The sequence below is a fragment of the Rhinoraja longicauda genome, chromosome 7 (genome assembly GCF_053455715.1).
Source record: "Rhinoraja longicauda isolate Sanriku21f chromosome 7, sRhiLon1.1, whole genome shotgun sequence".
In the NCBI taxonomy this organism is placed as follows: Eukaryota; Metazoa; Chordata; class Chondrichthyes; order Rajiformes; family Arhynchobatidae; genus Rhinoraja; species Rhinoraja longicauda.
In genome coordinates, this window is record NC_135959.1 from 3,946,423 (window position 1) to 3,972,289 (window position 25,867).

Below are 25,867 nucleotides of genomic sequence, written 5' to 3' on the forward strand. Positions count from 1 at the left end.
GCTTTCTTCACTGCCTGCTGCACCTGCACGCTTGCTTTCAATGACTGGTGCACCATGACACCCAGGTCACGTTGCATCTCCCCTTCTCCCAATCGGTCACCATTCAGGTAATACTCTGCTTTCCTGTTCTTGCCGCCAAAGTGGATAACCTCACATTTATCCACATTATATTGCATCTGCCATGCATTTGCCCACTCGCCTAATCTATCCAAGTCACTCTGCAGCCTCCTAGCATCCTCCTCGCAGCTAACACTGCCACCCAGCTTCGTGTCATCCGCAAACTTAGAGATGTTGCATTCAATTCCCTCGTCCAAATCATTAATATACACTGTGAATAACTGGGGTCCCAGCACTGAGCCTTGCGGTACCCCACTAGTCACTGCCTGCCATTCCGAAAAGGACCCGTTTATTCCTACTCTTTGCTTCCTGTCCGCCAACCAATTTTCTATCCACCTCAAAACTGAACCCTCAATACCGTGTGCTTTAAGTGTGTACACCAATCTCTTATGTGGGACCTTGTCGAAGGCCTTCTGAAAGTCCAGATATAACACATCGACTGGTTCTCCCTTATCCACTCTACTAGTTACATCCTCGAAAAATTCTATAAGATTCGTCAGACATGATTTGCCTTTTGTTTTGTTTTGGCTCATCGGTGTATATGACAATTAAACTTTCTTTACTCATAGTCATAGTGTAGAAACAGGCACTCGTCTGCAGAACTTCGTCTCCTCTGCCACTAACTAAAATGGCAGGATTACCAGATCCACAGATATCAGTAAAGATAACATTCAATAGCCATGAGGAGCTAATCCATAACAATTTAGTGTCAGCTGTCAGAACGACCCAACTGACATTGCAGGAAGTGTTTAGGAAGTGCAGATGCCAGTTTAAACCAAAGATAAACACAAAGGTCAGGCAGCATCTCTGGAGAAAAGGAATAGGCGACGTTTCAGGTCGAGGCCCTTCTTCAGACTGAGAGTCAGGGCTGTTTTATCCATGTACGTTTCTTAAACTTTGCAATAGTACCTGACTCAACTGCCTCCTCCGGCAGCTCGTTCCATACACCCAACACCCTTTGTGTAAAAACGTCACCTCAGGTTCCCCATTAAATTCCCCCCTCCCCCTCACCGTAAACCTATGTCCTCTGGTCTTCGATTCCAACCTTTTCAGCTTGACATGGTGCACTGAACTGAACAATACTTTAGACGTGGCCTCACCAACGTCTTATATAACTGATTCCCCTACTCTGGGCAACAGACTGTGTGTCGATAGCAAGATAATGTTTGGAAGCTTAGAACAAGTTGCGGTCCATCTTCAACGTAGGGTTGACCTTATGAATAGGATTGAAGATAATGGCTTCTGATTTGTGTATCTAAGTAGAGTAAACCTCTACTCATCCAAACCTCAACGCCTGGCAGGTCGAATGCAAAACAGAGGCAGTGGAAGAGTTGAGACACAATGTCACATAGTTTCTGTATCAGACTCGGATAGAGATATATTTGGCGGCACGGTGGCGCAGCGGTAGAGTTGCTGCCTTACAGCGAATGCAGCACCGGAGACCCGGGTTCGATCCCGACTACGGGTGCTGTCTGTACGGAGTTTGCACGTTCTCCCCGTGATCTGCGTGGGTTTTCTCTGAGATCTTCGGTTTCCTCCCACACTCCAAAGACGTACAGGTATGTAGGTTAATTGGCTTGGTAAATATGAAAATTGTCCCTAGTGGGTGTAGGATAGTGTTAATGTGCGGGGATCGCTGGGCGGCGCAGACCCGGTGGGCAGAATGGGCTCTGTTTCCTCGCTGTATCTCTAAACTAAACTAAAGAGAGCTTGTAACATAATGGGCTAGTTATAAAATAAAGGCCGACACGAAATACTTGAGTCTGGGCAAGTTCCATCTTTTCATGAAAAAAGGAGGAAGGAAAAAGGTTTGAGAAGGGAGATGGTGGGAGGTATCTAAAAGAAAACACATCAATCTTCTAAAATTTCAATTTATTGTAAAATACAGATACACGCAAAATGTTTTCAACATCTAGACTGCAGAAATAAGCCCAAGAAGCTATAGTTTTTTGCAACACTGAACATAAAACAGGAACACGAAAGCGTGACTTATCCCATTGCATTTACGTACCACAAAAGGTAACAATTCTGACAAAGTTCTTTCATAATTAATGAGAAAAAGTTATAAGATTAAACGAGTGCATGTTCGTTTCTCAAGTACTTATAGTTTTGAGGGCCAGTGGTGCATTGAACCTGTAGCAGATCAATTATAAGAAGTGTCCCACACATTGTGTAGAAGGACCTATTCAAAAGGAAGACACCAGCATTAACACAAATGATCACTATTACTACTTGCACCAGGAGCTATCGATATGCCTTGTAATATTTTATTTTAAATGACAAAAAACAGAGCAACAAACATTCCCAAACAAGCTTTACAATTTGAAAATAGATGCGATTCATTGTACTTCTGGTGTAAAGCTGATCGTTGTGGGAGAGAGGAAAAGACTCGGCAGTTCTTCAAAGCAGCCCGCTGTACTTGGGGAGTGAGAAAGCAGAATCCCATTCCTATGACGTCAAGACAGACTGAATTCCATGTTTATTAGTTTTTTAAACATACAGCTCCTTTCAGGGCGACCTCTGGAGAAATGGTGTGTGTGTGTGTGTGTGTGTGTGTGTGTGTGTGTGTCTGTGTCTGTACGTGTGTGTGTGAGATATATATATATATATATATTTTGGGAATTCCAGGTATGTTTGGATGTTTTTTCATCCACTTCTGGATTTTCCCTTTTTAAGCATCTTCTCTTGAAACTTAAAAACAATAGCTTTACATTTACTCAAAGTGAACACGTCAACTTCCTTGCAGCTGCACTATGCCGCTAACTACTCACAATCAGCGAACGTTTATCCAAAGAACCAGCATTGCTCCACGCCATCCATCCCATTCTCCCCCCCGCGCTTGCCATCTTACTTGTACACTGACTATTTACATCGGCAAGGATTCAGATTGGGTGTCTTGTCCTGAAAGCGACAAACTATAATACACCATTCGTACAATCCTTCCAGTACTTTTTCACACAGACTGTCGTCATTGGACAGCAGAAGTCTCGACGGTGTCAAAATGCTACATAACACCCATAATAATCAATATGAAACTCACCGAGAGCAAATGGAAGGAGGAAATTTAACTAAACCAATCCCAACGTTCAAAGCAGGGGATAATGCGATGATTTTAAAGCCCCCCCGGCTGTAACGATGGTCAACTAAGTGAAAAATATATAAATTAAGCACGGTCTCTCCTTTACTGCTTGCAAGTGCTGCCTAGATTGCCAAGTTAGAAAATACCTGTGCCGTTTAATTTTAAAACAAGCGTGCTGTAAAGAACATTACAAAAGAATCACACCACGTTACCAAATCTGTTTAAGCGGCTTACAAAATGGACCCGGGTTTTTTTAGGTTATTTTTTTTCACACACACACACACAATACAAATTTGACACTGACAAAAGGCAGTCTTTCGAAACACTCCAAAATTTAAAAAATGCACACCCTTCTGCAACGGTGTGTTAAATATATACAACCCACTCATGAAGTGAAGTTTTATATGACAGAAACAGGTTAATAAATTAAACCATACAAATCGGAGTGGAATGTGAGAAAGAACCAACCTACTGAAAAACAAGTCAAAAGACCAATGTTCATCGTGATTATTTATTCACAAAGTGCTAGAGTAACTCAGCAGGTCAGGCAGCATCTCAGGAGAGGAGGAATGGGCGACGTTTCGGGTCGAGACCCTGTTACTCCAGCACTTTGTGAATAAATATCTTCGATTTGTACCAGCATCTGCAGTTATTTTCTCACACTAATGTTCATCGTGATGTCAATAAATTCTCCAGGTCACTAGGAGCATGAAGAGAGCTCCCTCTTGTGGCCTGGCCTGAAAATGAACAGCACAAAGCAATAGACACAAAAAGCTGGAGTAACTCAGGCGTCTGAAGAAGAGTCTCGACCTGAAACGTCACCCATTCCTTCCCTCCAGAGATGCTGCCTGCCCCTTCGGTTACTCCAGCTTTTTGTGTCTATCTTCGGTTTAAACCAGCACCTACAGTTCTTTCTTACACAGCACAAAGCAATATTTGGTCCCATTTGTTCCCTCCTCAGCTAGTCGACTTCTATCTGGTGGCCACTGAAACGTTCGTAAAAGGGAGCCCGCCAGGCATTTCACCCCCTGTTAATACCAAGGTGAACATGCGCCAGAGGCAAGGCCAGACAACATTAAATTCAAGGAAAGACACATAAAATGCTGAGGTAACTCAGCGGGTCATCCCTGGAGAACGTGGACAGGGTGATGTTTTGGGTCTGGACTTTAAGAAGGGTCTCAGCATGTTAAGTTGTGCAGGAAGGAACTGCAGATGCTGGTTTATATCGACGATAGTCACAAAATGCTGGAGCAACTCAGCAGGTCAGGCTGCAGCATCTCTGCAGAAAAAGAATAGGAGATGTTGCGGGTCAGAAACCTTCTTCAGACTGGACTGTTCCGTCAACAAAGTCTGAAGAAGGGTTCCAACCCCAAACGCCACCTTTTCCTTTTCTCCAGAGATGCTGCCTGACCCGTTGAGTTACTCCAGTTTTTTGCCTCTATATTAATCATCTGAAGTTCCTGGTTTCTAAAGACAAAATTCAAGCATAACTGCTGCATTGGGTACTATTGTCTATGCCAATAGATTCTAACACAGAAACCAGGTACAGTGGTTTCCCCTATATACACATCACCCATGTTGTGTAGGAAAATAACTGCAGATGCTGGTACAAATCGAAGGTATCACAAAATGCTGGAGTAACTCAGCAGGCTCAGGCAGTATCTAGGAGAGAAAGAATGGGTGACGTTTCAGGTCTCGACCCTTCCTCAGACTGTTGAAGGGTCTCGACCCGAAACGTCACCCATTCCTTCTCTCCTCGATGCTGCCTGACCTGCTGAGTTACTCCAGCATTTTGTGATACCTACATATCATCCATTGTAGCCCCTTGAGGAAATTAGCCTGATAGATTAGAAATTTATCTGAATCCATTGCTTTCCGCCCTCAAATTCCCAGCAAAGAACAAACTGGTTTAATAGGAAAATACTCAAAAAATCCCCCCCATGTAGATGGTGGATACCCAAGGTGCCTGATGATGCAACTTCAGATAAGAACAAGTGCTGATCACCAGAATGCTCCAAGAAGACAGGATCAAAATACAGCTTGGTGTAAAAAGTATTGTTTCCCCCCTTCACTCTTTCCAAATATATGCTGTGAATTATTTCCACAAGCAACTGTAATTATCAACAAACAGGCTGCTTGTTACCTAATGTGTCTCCGTGGGCTTTGACTTGGAAGGGTTCACTGCAAGCCACATGCTACCTCCATGTTAACAAGATAGTGAGTAGGTAGACTGCCCAATTCCCATCCCAAATCCTACTACCTCTTAGCCAAATCAGCAAGGAAGTTAATCACAATCCACGAGCAATTAGGCGACATTGCACACTGCTCTTGCTGTCTGAAAGAGCACAAAGAAAACTTGGCACAGGTCCACAGCCGATATTCCGGCACCCTTGGTTCCAGAGCCTTTCTGGGTTATCCGTTTTACCGGACCAACAGAGGTCACGGCTTCTGACAGGAGTCCAACGGTACCGGAACGTTCCGCCTAGGCCACCGAGCCGAGATACCGGCCCGCAAAGCCCGGCCTCGGAAGTAGGTCATGGGAACGGATCTGCCGGCTCCGGCCGGGCTGGAGGTCCAGAGCCCCGGCCGCAGGGGGGCAAATTTGTTCTGCCAATCGCCCGCAGAAGTCCCGATGAGGTTGAGATCGGCCGCCTCACCGGCCTGGACGCCAGATTTACTGGTGGGGGGGAGGAGATTCCAAGTGCTCTCTCGCATATTTTGTCCGGGTTAAAGGAGGTGTTGGTTCCTCATTTGCCGGAAAATCGTTGAGATAGACCTGTATTTTAATTAACTGGACCATTAAAATAGCAACAACATCTTCCCCAGATGGATTTTTTTTTTAAACAAAAGGGAAAAGGACATCTCATTTTCCAGATAACGTTTGCATCGAATTAAACTCCAATGAACTAGCCTGCAATTTCAAAATATGACTAATATGTCAGTAAGTGTCGTTGTTCCCTCCCTCTCCCCAGACTTTGTTAATTTTACAAGTGCACAGGATGTGTATTTGGACAATTGCTCACATATATATCTAAGATAGGGAGCCAAGAGTTCTTGTCCCAGTGAATATTTTTTATTCAATCTTTCAGCGGGTAGGGTGTTTTTATTCCATTATGAACTTCGATTAAAATACCTGTGTTCGCAGCAGATTCCTCCCTCTCCCAAATGAGCCAGTTTCTCAAATCACTTTACTAACACATCCCTGGGATGGCGGGACTGCCATACGAGGATTGGAAAGACTGGGCTTGTATTCACTGGAGTTTAGAAGGATGAGAGGAGGTCTTATGGAGACGTATAAAATTATAAAAAAGACTGGACAAGCTAGATGCAGGAAAAATGTTCCCAATGTTGGGGGGAGTCCAGAACCAGGGGCCACACAGTCTAAGAATAAAGGGGAGGCCATTTAAAACTGAGGCGAGAAGAAACTTTTTCACCCAGAGAGTTGCGAAATTATGGAATTGTCTGCCACAGAAGGTAGCGGAGACAAAATCACTGGATGAATTTAAAAGAGAGTTAGATGGAGCTGTAGGGGCTAGTGGAATCAAGGGATATGTGGAGAAGGCAGGCACAGGTTACTGATTGTGGATGATCACAATGAATGGCGGTGCTGGCTCGAAGGGCCAAATGGCCTCCTCCTGCACCTATTTTCTATGTTTCTACGCATGAATGGTAACTCCATCAATGTTTCCCCACATCTCCCCCCAGTATTGAGACGGAGTTCATGGAAAACAAATAATTTAAAGTAAGTAACTCCTGGTGGTCATGAGATGTGATCTATTCGATTTAAATGCAGTATTTTCTCCGGTGTTAAACGGATCTAGATTAAGTAGCCTTTTCTCATTTTTAACCTTGATCATGAGAATGGGTTGAATGTGTTGAGTGGTATGGGCATAAAAACAAGTGAACTAGATTATTTCGGAAGACATTCATGAATTGCCAACGAGTCTGAGCGTGAAGGAGGACACATTGGCATCTCTACTGGGGAGACTGGATATGATGCAGAACAACAAAGAATGTTCACAGAAAACTAATAGCAATAGACACAAAATGCTGGATTCACTCAGCAGGACAGGCAGCATCTCTGAATGGGTGATGTTTCGGGTTGACACACTTCTTCAGACTCGACCCTAAACGTCACCCAATCCTTCCCTCCAGAGATGCTGCCTGTTCTGCTGAGTTACTCCAGCATTGTGTGCCTATATTCGGTGTACATCAGCACCTGCAGTTCCTACGCAAGGTATTCTAAATACAGGTGCTCCTCAGCTTACGATGGGGTTCCGTTCCGAGAAACCCATCACAAACCAAAAATATTGTTAGTGGAAATGCATTTAATACACGCGATCACGTGGCCGGAAGCGAGCGGCGGCTCGCTAAGGGTCGCTGCCCTTTGCACCATCACAAAGTCGAAATATCGCAAGTGGAAGCATCGTAAGCCGGGGAGCATTGGTACACGATTACTAATGGTTTACTATTTAGAATATCTCATGTAGAGAGAAAAATAAAAATTCACCGATTGGCTTCCAATACTGAAATTTAGCAACGACAGAACAATAGTTGAATCATATACTCTGCTTAATGTTGAAAGTGGGGAGGGAGAAGGGATTGGAAAGATGGAAGATCAGCTTGGCGGAAAATGTTTGCACTCACAGCTCAGAACCCAATGCATGACTGAAGAGGTCTGGTAATTCACAGCACAAGCTCAGACAGAGTACCCAGAGGAATGCCACGCAGCCATACCCTCACATACCAAGGCTCGACGGCAGCCAAGTTCAACGTTCAAGGGGTAAGTAGACCTAGGCAAGGACGCTGCATACTTAAACAGAGTATTTCACACAAACAAAAACGTCATTCATGCATCACGTTCAGTTTTTATCACCTGCATACCAACTTTTTAAGAAACTTAACATTGATAATCTCGGTGGGGACCGTAGCTGAAACAACGCATGGCGCTCTTTTAAATTATCCTCGGGCAGGGCTTTACACATGGATGGGTCTTTGGCAAGTTTCTCTCCGTTTTCTTTTGGCCCAGGCAACAATGCTCAAAATCAGAGATGATTGAAGGTGGACGGAATGGCACGGCATGGAAGGGGAAGCCTTAAAGATAATTTGGGGGGGGGGGGGGGGGGAGGCAGAGGAGGGAGGTTAAGTAAATATAACAATGAATGAAAGCACTCCAAAATTAGCATACTCTCCTCATAATAAACATCTCTGAGAAACCCATGCAAGAGTCATCATTTAAACATGCCCAACCCGACTTGGTCACAAGATTTAGATGCACTGTATTAAATTTACTCAAAAGTAGCACAGAAACATTTTATTGTACAGCTACTTCAGAACTATTTACATTACTTACACTAGAAATGTTCATTTCTGAATTTTCTTCGGAATTTTTAGCCTCCAAAATCTTTATTCCTTCGTCATTAACATCCTGAGTGCAAACACTCACACTGTCCACTTCCACCGTGCTGTCCACTGGTGGTTCCTGTATTTCCACTGTCTCTGTACAGTGCTCCACCTCCACCTCCTCCACAGTCCCTGCATCCGAGCCGTGCTCCAATTGCACCGTGTCAACCTGCGGACAACCCTCGATCACCACATCGGGCGACTGTAACTCCAATACGTTCGGTACGGGGTACTGTTGTGCGTTACTGTCACCCGCGTCCGAATGGTCCGTGATCTCTGCAGCGTCAGGCGCAGGGTGCTCCGGGATCATCAAGGCACTGGGCAGAGGGTGGTTGTGTATCTCTGTGACTGTAGCCTCTGGGTGGTGTTGGATCACCACTATGGTGGACCCCGGATGCTGGTGTATCTGGGCCGTCACGCACGCAGGATGCTGCTGTACCTCCGCAGCGGCGGGCTCAGGATGGTCCTGGACGACGCAGGCACTGGATTCCTCAGCGACGGGCTCAGAATAGTGCTGCATCGTCGCGGTCGCAGGCTCGAGGTCGCTAGGAATGACCATGGCACAAGGCTCCGAATGCTGTACCTCAGAGGTGGCAGACTCCAAGTGGAGCTGTGTCTCTGAAATGACTGCCTCTGAAGGGTGCTGGATTACCGGGCCGCTAGGCTGAGGATGGTGCTGGATCTCTGTACTGGGAGGCTCGGGATCTTGGTGCATCTCTGTGGTGACCGATACTGACTGGGGTTGGATTTCCAAGACTACTGGCTCTGGGCATTGATGCATGGGCGTGTCACTTGGCTGCAACTCTGCCTCACCTGGTTCGGGAGGGTGCAGCTGGTCTGCAGCCACAGGTTCCAGACCGCTCTGCACATCTCCCTGCCCCGACTCTGGATGGCACAAAATCTCTGCCGTGACGGCTTCTGGCTGGTGTGGCAGTTCTATGGCAATGGGCTCCAGAGGTTGCTGCAAATCTGCGGTACTGGGCTCGGGGTACTGGTCCACCTGCATGACGCTCTCTTCTGCATGTTGGCTCAACCCTGCAGCACTGGTCTCGGGGTGATGCATCTCCTCCGCCCTGCCTTCAGGGTGATGCTGCAACTCCACAGTACCTCCCTCCATGTGGTGCTGCAACGTCACGGCCACCTCTTGCACGTGGTGGGGCAGCTCCACGGTGCCTCCCTCCAGCGGCGCCTCGAATGCCACCACCCGCATGTCCGAGTGGTGGCTCACCTCCACTACCTGGTGCTCCAGTGCCAAGCCGTTCACCTCGGAGCCCTGCTGTATCTCCATTCCGTTCACCTCGGAGCCCTGCTGTATCTCCATGCCGTTCACCTCCGAGCTGTGCTGTATCTCCATGCCGTTCACCTCGGAGCCCTGCTGTATCTCCATGCCGTTCACCTCCACCACTGTGCCCTCCACGTGGTGCAGGACCTCGACGTTGCTTCCCACCGGTTCCTGCTCGGGCTCGGGCTCAGCCTCGGGCCCGGCCTCCTGCGGATGGTGCTGCAATTCCACGCCGCCTTCTGCCGGGTGCTGGGTGACGATCATGGTGCTGCCGGCGGGGAGCTGCTGCAGCTCCACGGTGCTCCCCTCCGGATGCTGGGCCACCTCAATGACACCCCTGCTCGCATCGCAGGCCTCCAGGATGGTTCCAGACGACGGGTGGTGCAACACGATCCCGCTGACCATGGTGTGACTCACCACCTCCATGCAGTCACCGTCTACCTCATACAGGGGGCCAGTGTCTGCAGCCAAACTACTTATTTCCACCTGGGTTCCGTCGCGATTGTTCACTTCCACCTGAACGCCATCCGCGTCCGCCATGTGAGCCAACTGCATTTTCTCCGGGTACAGCTTAGCGTAAGTGTCGACCATCATGTCATAGTCATGCTTGGCGTCGTAGTTAATGTGGATCAGTGCCAGGCTGCTGGTCCTTTCCTCGGCTGGAGTGGCTTTCAAGTAGGCTTTGAGTCGCCTCCTTCCAACGTCACACTTGTCCGTGTCCAGCTTAATGATCGGAAGGTTGGAGATGATCTTCAGCAAAGTGTAGACGTTTGGAAAGAACTTGATGTCCGGGTGACGAAGGGTATCAGATATCGTGCTTGGTAGCTTGACATCTCGGCTGCGATGTTTCCATTTGATCTTCCAGCAGTGCAGCTCCGCGGAGAGGGTTTCAGGATTTGGGAGGTCATCTTTGTACATGTCAGCCATGTTTTCCTCTCCCGTGTTATACTTCAGCTGTGCCATAACGGAGGGCACCAACGACAGGCACTTGAGGGCCCTTAGCTGCTGCTCAGCGAACATGTCCTCGATTTCTAAAATAATGTGATCCAGAAACGGGGCGGTGATGGCTTCCTTGTAGTAATTTTCCGGATTCTCCTCGGACATCTCTTCGTTCTGGGGCGGCCGACGGCATCTCCACGGCAACTTCAACTCGATCCCCATTTTGAAGGACAGGTTGGTGGCTTCCTCGAGCCAGAACTCGTGGTACACTTCAATGTTGTCCCTCACCTCGTTCAGTGAGTGGAGGACGGCAGTCAGAGTGCTGGAGGCAAAGTAGGTGTCCAAAGCCTGAGCCTGGAGGTTTTTGCCGAAGGCCCTCGTGTAAGAGAGGACGTTCTTCAAGACCATGAGAGAGACGATTATTTCGAAGTCTCGCATGGTGGATGACAGCATGCTGGCTTGGGTCACTATTGCCGCATTCCACCTGCCGCATGTGTCGTAGCTGATCTCGTCCAGGCACGTCACCAGCACCTCGTAAATGTCCACCAGGATCTCAAAGGTGTTGTGCCTTTCGTACCAGTTGACCTGGAAGAGCTTTTTCAGCTCTTTCGCCTTTTCCTCGTTCGTTTGGTAGGCAGTATCAATGCCGACTTCAAAAACCTTCTGGAGCTGGGGCGATACACAAAAAAACGATACTATGTTATCCATCAAGTTCAGCACCATGTTGATACCAAAAATCAAGCTGGACTTGGCCATCCATATATTCAGCGGGTACGAGGAGCAGGGAGTACACAGTGCCTTTGGACACTGTTGGAGGATGCTCGCCACGACCACTTGCTTCTTGTAAGACATGGTCCCAGAGCCGTTGTAAGCTTGTCCACGACAGTAGTACATATTCAGCCCCCACTTCTCCGTGAGGGTTTCGTGGATCCGACTTGCCAAAAGCTCCCCTTCTAGCTCGCAGGGTAGGAACCCAACAAACTCTTGCCGCAGGGAGTCAGATTCATCTATGAACCTAATGAGCAGAGTGACGAAGTCAACCCCGGCTATGTTGATCACGTCATCGGTTATGATCGAGAAGAAGTTGCTGTCGCGGATTTCTCTCAGGACCTCCTCCCGTATGCACATCTCACAGATATCCAAGAGGTCCTTCTGCAAGGACTTTGGGCAATACACTGCGTTCACAGCAGTCGTCTCAAACCTCTTCCGTAGGACCTCGTCGCCTGCGTTCATTCTGAATTCCAGCAGTGCTTGGATGTTATCCGGACTACTGCACAAATTACCCACGTTTTCAGAGCCAGATCCTCCCAAGGGAACGTTTTGCCGCCCCAACAGCAGTAGAGTTTCAAATAAAACTTTGAGAAATTCTTTATTCTCTCTCTCTTCAGGCGTCTGGCTCACAGGCTCTTGCAGAAGAGCAGAATCCTCAAGGCCTGTTGCACCCTCCAGGTCAGATTTCTCCAGTTCGTTGGCTGGCTCCTGCTTGCATTGTAGTCCTCTCAAGACATCACCGTCAGCTTAAAGATTAAAAAGAGATGTGAAACCTTTAATGCAAACATGTGAATGAGGAGCAGGCCCGGGTCACTCAGAACCAAAGCCAGCTCCACCATTTAATGAAATCACAGCTGATATGATTGCAGCAACAACTACAAGCTCCTGTACACCCCTGTTTATCAAAAATCTCTACATTAAAAGAATTCAGATTCAGCTTCCACTATTCTTTGGGGAAGAATGCAAAAAGTCACCTGAAAGAAACCATTTCCCTCATCTATTAGTCTGAAGACCCAAAAGGACATCTGTCCTTTACCTCCACAGATGCTGCCTGATCCGCTGAGTTTCTCCAGCACTGCTTTACTGAAGACTCCAGCATCTGCAGTTTCATATGTCTCCCTCATCCCATGCCTTTTTATTTTTCCGGCCAATTTGCAGATTTTCCCCACATTAAATTCCATTTGCCGACTTACTGGACCTGTATCCTTTTTTATTAATCGATATATACGGAGTTTGTACGTTCTCCCCGTGACCTGCATGGGTTTTCTCCGAGATCTTCGGTTTCCTCCCACACTCCAAAGATGTACAGGTATATAGGTTAATTGGCTTGGTGAATGTAAAAATTGTTCCTAGTGTGTGTAGGATAGTGTTAGTGAGCGGGGATCGCTGGGCGGCTCGAACTCGGTGGGCCGAAGGGCCTGTTTCTGTGCTGTATCTCTAAATCTAAAAAATCTAAAATATCATTTGGGAACAAAAAATAATAGTTAGGCAAACTTTTCATGGGTAGAATAGCCTTAAAATAAAATTTAAACATGACTAGAGGTACTCACCCAGTTACTTATTAAACTAAGAAAGACACAAAAAGCTGGAGTAACTCAGCGGGACAGGCAACATCTCTGGAGAGAAGGAATGGGTGACGTTTCAGGTCGAGACCCTTCATCAATAAAAAACGCTAACTCTCGTTTTCCACTTCCCGTGACTTTCAGTCTGAAGAAGGGTCTCAACCCGAAATGTCACCCATTTCTTCTCTCCAGAGAGGCTGCCTGTCCCGCTGAGTTACTTCGGCATTTTGTGTCTATCTCTGATTTAAACAAGCATCTGCAGTTCTTTCCTACTTATTAAACTAATTTAGGGAGGGTCGGGTGTGGGGGGGGGGTTGTACAATTGCAGTTACCAAACTCAATTACATTTCTACTATAAATTTGATTTCTGTCAACCGTAAGTTCGAAACTCAAAAAATTAAAGTAACAATGCCAAGATTGAAAGGAAATGGCCAAAGACTGAATGAACGGCTATTGTTTCAATGATATAAAATAATACGCAATTCAAAAATCACAAGTTCCAAAAATCAAAACTACAAGAATGTCTTTGGGTTCTGATATGCACAATTAATTGTCAGCAAATATTTAAAAGGACTGAAGAAACTGTAATATGAGGGAATTCATGAATTCATCCATTAAATTCTCCACATGATTAACGCTAAATCATTACATATAATCAAAACCAGGATAAAATTACCCACAAAATGCTGGAGTAACTCAGCAGGTCAGGCAGCATATCGGGAGAGAAGGAATGGGTGACTTTTCGGGTCGAGACCCTTCTTCAAAATTACCCATACAGATGCAAAAGTGGGTTTAAGAGGCTTTTGGGATAGGCACATGGATATGCAGGGAATGGGGTGATATAGATTATGTGCAGGCAGGTAAGAGTTGGTCTTGGCCTCATGTTCGTCAGACATTATGGCATAAAGGGTCTATTCCTGTGCTGTACTATTGTATGCATCGCATCCAAAGCACAGGCGATGGAGATCAGGCAGGGAGTAGTCAAGTACATTAATTAGCTCAATGATCTTACGATAGTGGAGCAGGATCAAGGAGCAATTACTGCTCCTCTGTTATGTACTTTAAAAAAAACACCATCATCACTGAATCAAAGAATATTAATTTTCAAAACCATGTACGTATTCATTATAAATTAGCAACTGGAACAGGATAAGCTTACTTCACACAGGCAGCAATAAGGTTGATGGCATGTGCAAATTATTTAAAGATTTTGACCATTTTTTTTGTTTTTAGATGCGGTACTTCTGGTACGTTTTAGCAATTATTTAATGATTTTTAGCAATTATTCATGACATAAATACCGCAAAGTAATGCCTGGAATACAAAATTTAACTAAGAATAACAGATTAATGAGTTCAAATCAATGAAAGATCAACACAAAACTCAATGGCAGAGTGATAAGTGCAGGGAATGGTCAGCCAGATGTGTTCAGGAGGAGGAAAAATAATAGAATAAATTTAAGATCCAAAAAGAAATGCCACATTAGCAGTCTGACATTCTTGAAGATATATTCGGACAGAGCACATGGTCTCCATATTCTGTAATTATCCAGTGTGACCTGCTACATTAAAAAAGTAGTAGGATTTAGAGTAAGAGAAGGTCGGGACATAGCTTTCAAAATAAGCTTTTGCACAAAAGCCCTGCTCTTTATTATCAAAAGGAAATGGAAAAAAAATGCTTGGAAATATGTACAAAATAACGTCCCCTGCCCAGCCCGTTATTAATTAGCCATCAATTATGACATTTAACAAATTCCTCAGGTACTTCTCTCTGTCACGAGCACCCTCGTTAAACATTGCATTGTGATTTCTACATTAAATGCAACCGCCTTTGCCCTTTTCCACCAAGAATTTGCTCCGTTATTCCCTTCAAGCTCATACTTCCAATGTTCCCAATCTCTCATGGTCACACGGCTCCCAGGATTATTTCTAAAGCCCCTTTCAATCACATTATTTGCAAAACTTGCACATGAGCTTCCCAAGCTCGGTCATTGTACTGGACTCAAAACCTCCAAATTTTGTTTAACATAAAAACGGTCACAAAATAAACGCATATTTTTATGGCTCTGACGTGGGTTATCAGGAACGAACCTGAAACACAGGTAAATCTAGTTTAGTTTATTATTGTCACCTGTACCGAGGTACAGTGAAAAGCTGTGTAGAAAAGAACTGCAGATGCTGGATTAAATCAAAGGGTGACACAAAATGCTGGAGTAACTCAGCAGGACAGGCAGTATCTCCGGAGAGAAGGAATGGGTAAAGTTTCGGGACGAGAGCCTTCTTCAGACTGACAGTGAAAAGCTTTTTTGGTGCATGCTATCCAGTCAGCAAAAATACTATATTGTCAAGCTTGAAAGGGTTCAGAAAAGATTTCCGAGGATGTTGCCAGGACTAGAGGGTGTGAGCTACAGGGAGAGGTTGAGCAGGCTGGGTCTCTTTTGCATGGAGCGCAGGAGGATGAGGGGAGATCTTAGAGGTGTACAGAATCATAAGAGGAATAGATCGGGTAGATGCACAGTGTCTTTTGCCCAGAGTAGGGGAATCGAGGACCAGAGGGCATAAGAAGGGGAAAAGATTTAATAGGAATCCAAGTGGTAACTTTTTCACACAAAGGGTAGTGGGTGCATGGAACAAGCTGCCAGAGGAGATAATTGAGGCTAGGACGATCCCATCGTTTAAGAAACAGTTAGGCAGGGACATGGATAGGACAGGTTTGAAGGGTTTTGGACCAAGCGCAGGCAAGTGGGATTAGTGTAGCTGCGACATAAGCAAGTTGGGGCGAAGGGCCTGTTTCCGAACTGTATCACTCTATGACCACACGTGATTATAATCAAGCCGTCTACAATGTATAGATACAGGATACAGGGAATAACGTTTAGTGCAATAACAGAGTTGCAGAAAATCACAAGATTGCAAAGGCAGTCAATCTTAAAAAAATGTAAATTAGCCTACCACAAGAAATGATACAAAAGTGAGTGGTTGATGACACAAAAGTGAGTGGTTTTGCTGATAGTGAAGATGGTTGTGAAAGATTGCAGCAGGATCTACATCGATTGGCCAGGTGGGCTGAGGAATGGTTGATGGAATTTTATAGAGAAGTGTGAGGTGTTGCATTTTGGGACATCGAACAAAGGCAGGACCTGCACAGTGAATGGTAGGCCTCTGGGGAGTGTTGTAAAGCAGAGGGATCTAGGAATGCAGGTGCATGGTTCCTTGCAGATCGAGTCGCAGGTAGATAAGATGGTCAAAAAGGCTTTTGGCACGTTGGCCTTCGTCAGTTAGAGCACTGAGTATAGACGTTGGGAGGTCATGTTACAGTTGTATAAGACATTGGTGAAACCGCATTTAGAATAGTGTGTTCAGTTCTGGGCACCATGTTATAGGAAAGGTATTGTCAAGCTTGAAAGGGTTCAGAAAAGATTTATGAGGATGTTGCCATGACTAGAGGGTGTGAGTTATAGGGAGAGGTTGAGTAGGCTGGGTCTCTATTCCTTGGAGCGCAGGAGGATGAGGGGTGATCTTATCATATCATATCATATCATATATCTACAGCCGGAAACAGGCCTTTTCGGCCCTCCAAGTCCGTGCCGCCCAGTGATCCCCGTACATTAACACTATCCTACACCCACTAGGGACAATTTTTACATTTACCCAGCCAATTAACCTACATACCTGTACGTCTTTGGAGTGTGGGAGGAAACCGAAGATCTCGGAGAAAACCCACGCAGGTCACGGGGAGAACGTAGAAACTCCTTACAGTGCAGCACCCGTAGTCAGGATCGAACCTGTGTCTCCGGCGCTGCATTCGCTGTAAAGCAGCAACTCTACCGCTGCGCTACCGTGCCGCCCACCTCTTATAGAGGTGTACAAAATCATGAGAGGAATAGATCGGGTAGATGAACAGTCTCTTGCCCAGAGTTGGGGAATCGAGGACCAGAGGACATAGGTTCAAGGTGAAGGGGAAAAGATTTAGTAGGAATCCGAGGGGTAACTTTTTCACACAAAGGGTGGTGGGTGTATGGAACAAGCTGCCAAGCAGGTAGTTGAGGCTGGGACTATCCCATCGTTTAAGAAACAGTTAGACAGGTTTGGAGGTTTGGAGGGATATGGACCAAGTGCAGGCAGGTGGGACTAGTGTGCTGGCTGGTGTGGGCAAGTTGGGCCGAAGGGCCTGTTTCCACACTGTATCACTCTATGACTCTAACTCTAGCTACAGTACCATTTGTTAAAAAACTATATATCCAGAGTGTTTTATTGTCATATGTCCCAGATCGAGCAATGAAATTATTTCTTGCAGCAGCACAACAGAATATGTTACAATATAATAAACAAGACAAACAATTCAGTCTGTGTATGTGTATTTTATTTATTTATATATGTATGCGTGTGCGCACACACACACACATCCAAGATTGCGCCCAACCCAGGCGACTATTTGTATGCTAGCCACAGAAGCAGATCTATAAACTCATATTACAATCACTCCATACTTTTAAATCTTTATTCCTACGGCAACATTTCTTACTTTAACTATGATATGCCCTTGTTATGTATCTATACGCTGTAAATGGCTCGATTGCAATCATGTATTGTCTTTCTGCTGACTGGATAGCACGCAAGAAAAGCTTTTCATGTGCACCTTGGTGGTACACGTGACAATAAAGGAAACCGAAACTCACACTTACACATAAAAACACCAAATAAATAACAGTGCAAAAAGACAAAACCAATGCCCCCAAGTTTCTATAGTTACTATATAGTTATCCCCATTACTGCTTGGGATATACACCTTCATCTCACAATGCAGTACTTACTTCTTGGGGCCTTCACCCTCAACAGATCTTCCTCAGTCTGCAACAAGGGAAGATGAAGACATTTTGTTACCGTAACGTTTAAATGTTCATTTTATGAGATGCCTCTTAAACGATGATCATCATTGCAAACGACGATTGAGATAATAACTTACCAGCTCTTTTATCAGCTTATGTTTTCTGTGTTTGCCTTCAGGTTTATTCAGATGACTTGTCAAGTCAAACAAGGTTGGCACAGCATTATCCTTGAGGACTGTTCTGTAAGGGCTCTAGAAGAAAATTGTATGATATTAAATGTTTCATTTTGATGTCAAACACCTTATTTACGTTAGTTTCTATTTCTCACTTTCTCCATTCCTCTATCACAAAGCTCCAACAGCCTCAGTTTTTTATTTTGCTGCCCGAACAAAAACTATAAGTTATTCAATTGCTACAGACATCTTATAAAAGAGCGTTTAATTTTTCAGAAGTACTGAAAACAGAACAATTATTTTTTTACTTGCAGCGGCATTACAGATCTGTAAACAGTACTCACACATGCAACAAAAAGTCAATAATCTTTTAAAAAACCCACCATTAATGCAAAACAAAAGCCCGACATTCCTAGTGCAACCAAGACGTAGAAACATAGAAAATAGGTGCAGGAGGAGGCCATTTGGCCCTTCAAGACAGCACCGCCATTCATTGTGATCATGGCTGATCATCCACAATCAGTAACCTGTGCCCAACTTCTCCCCATATCCCCTGATTCCAGTTTGTGGTTAATGGGCAGTTTGTAGTGTTCAAGAGTTCGAGAGCCTGATCGTTGTTGGGAAGAAGCTGGTCCTGAACCTGGAGGACCGACATTTTTGATCCCGAGATGCATTAGTATTTTGTCAAAATAATATACTAACTTTACCTTGTGATACTAGTATCTCTTCACACATACACATGTGTGAAAAGTTTTGACTGATGCAAGATGAACTAAGCAGCTTTTGAATGGATACAGAACAAAGCAAGCAGAAGGAGTGGAAGAAAACAGATTAAAGACCATCAATTTGTCATAATTCCTTATCAGCGCAAAATTAGGCCATTCAGCCTATTGCTCCACCACGCAACCATTTTTTGATCTATTTTTCCATCTCAACCCCATTCTTCTACCTTCTCTCCGTAACATTTGACACCCTTACTAATCAACTTTACAACGAAAAAGTGAACCTATAACAGTAGATGCACGAGCTGTCATCGTCCTAAATTGCAAAATAGTTTGTGCAACGTGGCAAATGTAAAGTAGATAAGGGAAAACCAATGAATGTGGGGCTTTGGACTTTTGGAAGATCATTGATAAAGTCCCAGGCAAGTGGTCCCTGTGAAAATTAAAGCACAAAATTAAAGAGAATATACTGGTCTGGATTTTTTTGAATGGCTACAGACAGGAAAAAGCAGGGATAAAAAGCAATTATTTGCTACTATAATGGAAATGAGTGCTTTTGGGCACAGCTTTTCACAACATGCATCAACAATTTGGATAAGGGAACTGGAACTAATACCTTTAGTTTTTCAAACCACACAAAACATTAGGAAGGTAGGATTGAAAGGATGCAAATAGAGTTCAAGGCAATTTAAGTAAATTGAGTAGATATGTAAAACACATCTGGCCCTAACGAATGATGGACGTGGCTAAAAACACCAAATGACTTACTCCTGTCCCTATTATCTATGATGCTGGCTGTAATGTGCAGAGTCTCTTACCCAGAGTAGGTGAATCGAAAACAAACGTTTAAGGTGAAGGGGAAAATAATTAATAGGAATCTGAGGGGTAAAACAAAGGGTGGTGGGTGTATGGAACAAGCTGCCAGAGGAGACGTTGAGGCTGGGATTATCCCAACATTTAAGAAATAGTTGGACAGGTACATGGGATAGGACAGGTTTGGAGGGTTGTGGACCAAACGCGGGCAGGTGGGACTAGTGTAGCTGAGACATGTTAAGCACGTTGGGCTGAAGGGCCTGTTTCCACACTGTATCATTCTATGACTGTAACACTGAAATACCAAGGTAAACTATTATTCCATCTGCAGAACACCCCTTCTCACTCGCCATCATTCCCTGCTCAATCTGGTCAAGGGCATAGTGATCAGGACTTCAACACCTTTATTAGTTCTACAATTTATTCTAAGTACAGCAAACCCTCATAATAACGGATCGCGGGGGGGGGGGGGGGAGAAAGAGGGAAATTGTGTCTGTTGTTGCCGATTGTCTGCTATAACTGGGTGTGGGGGATAAATAGTAACAAGTTGAACCTAAGGCTGGATAAGAAGAAACACAGCATCTGGGGGGAGGGGTTAAACCAACAGGAATTCATAGGCTGGGAGGGGGGGGGGGGGGCAAAGTGCCTCCGGCCCCACACACAGTGTGCCTGGGATGGGCCCAGTTCTCATGCCACCTTCATGCTGCTCACCCTCTCCACTCCCACAACCAGAAACGCGGCACGTGGCGCCAGCTCTTCGGGTAACCTCGCTGAAGCGGGGGCGGGGTGCAACGGGAGCCTGGTGGTTACCGGGTGACTGAGGCACGTGTTGCCTGGATGACGCAGGTGCAGTGACGTGCTGCGTCTGCTTCCAACACCCCGATATCTCGCTTTGCGGCAGCCGATGCAAACCCGTGCTCAATGCAACGCTTTTCAAGAGAGTCTTACTGCTCGCTCTCATCCCGTCGACACCTTTCCACTGCCCAACACTGTGCGGTGTGCTGCGCGCTGCCCACCTACCACCACTACCACCAATGGACCAAAATCCATTACGTAGAGGTCCGTAGTTTCGAGGGTTTGATTTGATACAATTTTCAAAAGCTTGCCAAAGTATGAGTTCCAACTTACATTGGTGCATATTAGATACTGTTCGAAGTGTCTCGCACACAGCCTGTACTGTTTGTGAAGCTGCTCTGCGGAACGGTTTTCTAGATCGGCTCTCCGACAGTTCTCCACCCATTTCTGGCACCTACAGTAATACAAGAAGAGTAATATTGCATTTTACCCAAGAGTTCTCAAATTTTAAATGACTGTAAAATAAAATCCGTGCCAAGAACGTTTGCTTTTACCAATATTTATTTAGAAGATCAAAGGTCTGCCCCAGTATACACCGATGGATAGTACAAACCCTCAACATTCAGATCCACGTGAAAATGATTTACTTTCACTATTGACTGGAAAACTTTAGTTATCCAAGGTCCCGACCAGCAACATCACCTGTGCATGTCCTGTTCTGTTCACCCATCCTGTTTTGTTTTTACACATAGAGTGGGGACCTAGTAATGGAGACTTGGAACGCAGTGCCAGGGGTGTTGGTGGAGGCAGATTGGATAGTAGCATTTAAGAGGTTTTTAGATAGACACATGGAAGGTAATGGATCGGGTATAGGTAGACAAGATCTGCTTCACTTGGCATCATGTATTGGCACAAACATTGTGGGCCGAAGGGCCCATTCCTCTGCTTTACTATATTCTCCAGGGATGCTGTGGGACTTGCTGAGTTACTCTAGCACTTGTTATTTTTATATAAAGTGATAGACATTGCTCGTTTCTTTCTCACACCAGCATCATCTTAAATAAATTAAGTTGCATTTGCCTATGCAACTGCATTTAATCAATTTTTCTATCAATATTTTTATCTTCTAATGCTTCCATGTATCATGGGACATCTTCCCATCCTAAAGGCAGTAAGCAAATGCACAATTGTGTCGTTGACTTCCATCAGGAATGAGCACCGTCTATCTATTCAAGAATAGAATTGATCCTCTCCATCTGTAGTTACAGGGATAGGAAAGGTTTCAAGGGAAATGGGCCAAACACAGGCAAACGGGACTAGCTTAGATGGGCCACCTTGGTCGGCATGGACGAGTTGAAATGAAGGGCCTATTTCCGCGCTGTATCACAAAAACTTTTGTGACTACATCACAAAAACCCGCGGACCAGAAAACTCAAATAGAGCATGGGCCAGGGTAGAAAGGGAGGAAAGGAAGCAGCAACTGTGACTTAATAATTTGATTTATTCAAGATTTATTTCATACTTTGTGGGAGTCTTTAGCAAGGCCAGGATTTATTTCCCATTCAAAAGAGTGGCAAGCCATTTTCTTGGAACTACTGGAGCTATCTGGCAAAGGTCTCTCACAGTGCAGTTGGGAAGGCCATGCCACAATTTGACCAGAGCAATACATTATCTAGGCAGGACATGGTTTGGGGAGGGAAAAGGCAAGCCACGGGTCTTGGAGTTTCAATGAGCCTAGGTGATAGGATTTGCTGGCCTGGCATGTAATATCAAAGCAATCTTGATGAGTAACAGCAGTATCATCTGTAGGCCGTATGGACTATAGTCACAAAGGGCTGAGGTGGAGGGAGTGAATTTTTCGGTTTGTCCATGTTTTGTCCTGGAGATAGACACAAAGTGCTGGAGTAACTCTGCAGGTCAGATAGCATCTCGGAGAAAAAGGATGAGTGACGTTTTGGGTTGAACCCTTCTTCAGACTGAAAGTAGAGCCCCCTCCCATCTGAAAAAGGTTCCCGACCGGAAATGTCTCTCATCTCTTATCTCCAGAGATGCTGCCTTACCCACCAAGTTACTCTAGCACACTTATTCCAGTGTCTATCTTCATCAATAAACAAAGCATTTTACATCCAATGGCTTTTGTCTGAATTCGGTCTGGATTATTTTGCTCATCTGTGCACAGATGAAACAGTGCCAACACTGCCATTGTGGGATTTGCTAGGAAAGGATTTTGTGTAAACCAGCATCTGCAGTTCCTTCCTACTACTTTGATTTGTCCTGGATTGCTTTAAGCTTCTTAAATTGTACAGACAATGGCCCAACTACTGACTTGCGGCAGAGAGGCATGCACTGCGGACAATTGCCGCAGAGGCACAGATGTGGCACTGGCTGTGGCAAAGCGACGGCAGAACGTCACACGAGCAGAAAAAAAAGGAACTTCTCTCATCCAGGCACATGGAAAGTAAAAGAAATTCTGGACATCACAGGACAGAAGAAGGCGAGGCGGTAAGTTTTGATGAGGAAGGAACTGCAATGCTGGTTTACACCGTAGACACAAAATGCCGGAGTAAGTCAGTGGGACAGGCAGCTTCTGAAGGAGGGTCTCACCCCTTTACTCCAGAAATGCTGCCTGACCTGCAAAATTATTCCAGCATTTTGTGTATCTTCGGTGTAAATCAGCAGCAGCAGTTCCTTCCTAAACAAAAAATATTTTCACTGTAACTCGATACACATGACAATAAACTGAACCTAAACTGATTTGAAGTGTGTCCTTCCCCTCCTGTCTGTGTGACAATCTGTATTTTGCCTCTACTGTATAAACCAGCATCTGCAGTTCCTTCCTACACATCTTGCCTTGCCCTGGATTGATTTAAGCTTCTTGAATGGAGCTTTACGCATCCAGGTAAATGGAAAGTTAAAAAAAAAAAAATTGAGGACATGACAGGACTAAAAGGTGGAGGCGGCGGCGAGGCAGAGTTTTGGTGAGGGGCAGGAAAGTAGCTGAGCACTTTCGCGCCTGCGCTGCTGGACGGCGAGGCCTGGCGTCGGAAAGTGGAAACACAAGCCTGAAAATGATCTGTATTTTTTTAATATATATAAAACGCCACCCTCGACGTCTCCCTCCCCCCTCCTCACGGCATCCACGCGACACTCCCCACCCATCCCCTCCCCTCTCTCCCGGGACACTTTAATGGGAGGGGGAGGGGGAAGGAGTGAGTGCTCACCTCTCGGGGTCTCTGGGAAACCTGAAGAAGGGTAGGTCCGGGTAATTGGTGCTGCCCCTGCTACAATTCGGGGCCGCGCAGAAATTCGGCATGTTTTGTATTACCCCCCCCCCCCCCCCCCCCGGGCCCTCTAGCCTGACCTCCCCCCACCACCCCGTCAATTCGAGGAGGGGAGCGGGAGCCGCGCTGAAGCTGCTGGGCCGGGAGGTCCGCCCGCCTGGTCCTCCCACAGTCCACAATGCGCCGCGCCACCGCGCCAAAATCACTATGTATCCAACTGCGGAAAAATGATACAAAGTGCTGGAGTCAAACTCAGCGGGACGGGGGGGGGCGCCCGCCTCTGGAGGGGGCGCCTCTGACCTCTGGAAGGGCACCTCCTTGTGTAGGAAGGAACTGCAGATGCTGGTTTACACCGAAGATAAGATACAAAAAGATTGTAGTAACTCAGCGGGACAGGCAGCAGCTCTTCAGAGAAGGGAATATGTGATGTTTTGGTTCCCTTCTTGTACTCAGAGTCGGGAGAGGAAGATTAGAAGGTAGACACAAAAAGCTGGAGTAACTCAGCGGGACAGGCAGCATCTCTGGAGAGAAGGAATAGGTGACGTTTCGGGTGGAGACCCTTCTTCAGGGAAGGGGGCGGGACAAAGATAGAATGTAGTCGGTAAAACTAGTGGGAGAACTGGGAAGAGGGAGGGGATGGAGAGAGAGGGAAAGCAGGGACTATCTGAAGTTAGAGAAGTCAATGTTCATAACGCTGGGGTGTAAGCTACCCAAGCGACATATGAGGTGCTGTTCCTTCAATTTGCGCTAGACCTCACTCTGATAATGGAGGAGGCCCAGGACAGAAAGGTCAGATTGAGAGTGGGAGGGGATGTTGAAGTGCTGAGCAACCGGAAAATCAGGTAAGTTAAGACAGACTGAGCGGAGGTGTTCAGCGAAACGATCGCCAAGCCTGTGCTTGGTGTCGCCGATGTAGAGAAGTTGACACCTGGAACAGTGGATACAGTAGATGAGGTCGGAGGAGGTGCAAGTGAAGCCATGCTTCACCTGGAAAGACTGTTTGGGTCCTTGGATGGAGTCGAGGGGGAGGTAAAAGGACAGGTGTTGCATCTCCTGCGGTTGTGGGGAAAGTACCTGGGGAGGGGGTAGATTGGGTGGGAAAGGATGAGTTGACCAGGGAGTTTTGGAGGAAGATTAGAGACATGTGAAAGGGTACATCAAAGCAGACAACATTCAAGGAAATGTATAGGAAGGAACGGCAGATGCTGGTTTAAACCGAAGACACTCAAAGTTGGAGTAACCTAGCGGGACAGGCATCATCTCTGGATAGAAGGAATGGGTGACCTTTCGGTCGAGCCCCTTCTTCAGATTGGGTGTCAGGGGAGATGGAGTGTAGAGATATGGACGGGTAAGGTGTGAAAACGACAGATCAAAGCAGACGATGAACATTTTGGGTCTATCTTCGGTGTAAACCAACATCTGCAGTTCCTGCCTACACATACGGAAATGAACATTAGTTCATTGTTGGTGACAATAATAGATACAATCAGTAAAAGGAATCAGGATAGTGAAACTAGTCAGAGAACTAGGGTGGCGTAGGGACAGAAAGGGAAAGCAAGCTTTACTTGAAGTTAGAGAAATCTTTATTGATACCACTGGGTTGTAAGCTGCCCAAGCAAAATATGAGGATTATCATTTATCAAATTGGATTTTAAACATGACCCATTCTGGTGTAATCCCCTTTAAAAAAATTTTTTTTTAATCTTGTGTTTAAATAGGCCCACCTCGCTTATGTTCACCTATAGGTCTATAATAGTGATGTTTAAAGAGTCGTTTTTTAGGATTTTAGCTTTGAAGGCGTTATCAATACAAAAACAGATCTCAGTGAAAAAAGACATCCACAAAACTTTCAATGGTGCTCAGCTTCAGGGCAAAGAGGCATTGGAGTATTTTCAACAATTTCAAATTTCTGCAGGAACAGCATTTAGTGACCAATGGTTACTGGAAAATCCAATTTTGACATATTTAAATTGACTTTTGGTTTAAAAATGGCATTGACACGGTTAGGATTTTAAATGAAAGTTGATCTACGTGGTTATGCAAATTAAACCTGCTTCTCACAACATCCTTTTTTCTATGATTGTACAGAACATGCCCTTAAG

At 45.5% G+C, this 25,867-nt stretch overlaps 1 protein-coding gene across 3 annotated transcripts in view; it reads right to left on the bottom strand.

Moving 5' to 3' along the window:
- Positions 1-2,011: 2,011 nt before the first annotated feature.
- LOC144595044 (52 kDa repressor of the inhibitor of the protein kinase-like) overlaps positions 2,012-25,867 on the bottom strand; it is a 29,338-nt gene continuing 5,482 nt past the window's right edge. Inside the window, exons 1-5 of one of the 3 annotated variants that reach the window (XM_078401994.1) lie at positions 23,706-23,820; positions 20,818-20,938; positions 18,119-18,232; positions 17,967-18,003; positions 2,012-12,337 (exon numbers count right to left, since the gene is read on the bottom strand). In XM_078401994.1, the coding sequence (XP_078258120.1) occupies positions 8,511-12,337; positions 17,967-18,003; positions 18,119-18,232; positions 20,818-20,938; positions 23,706-23,797 (4,191 nt within the window). In that variant the 5' untranslated portion in view covers positions 23,798-23,820 and the 3' untranslated portion in view covers positions 2,012-8,510. Of the gene's footprint in view, positions 12,338-17,966; positions 18,004-18,118; positions 18,233-20,817; positions 20,939-21,038; positions 21,136-23,705; positions 23,821-25,867 lie in introns of those variants that run through there. The other 2 variants (XM_078401995.1, XM_078401993.1) reach the window with 2 other exon arrangements.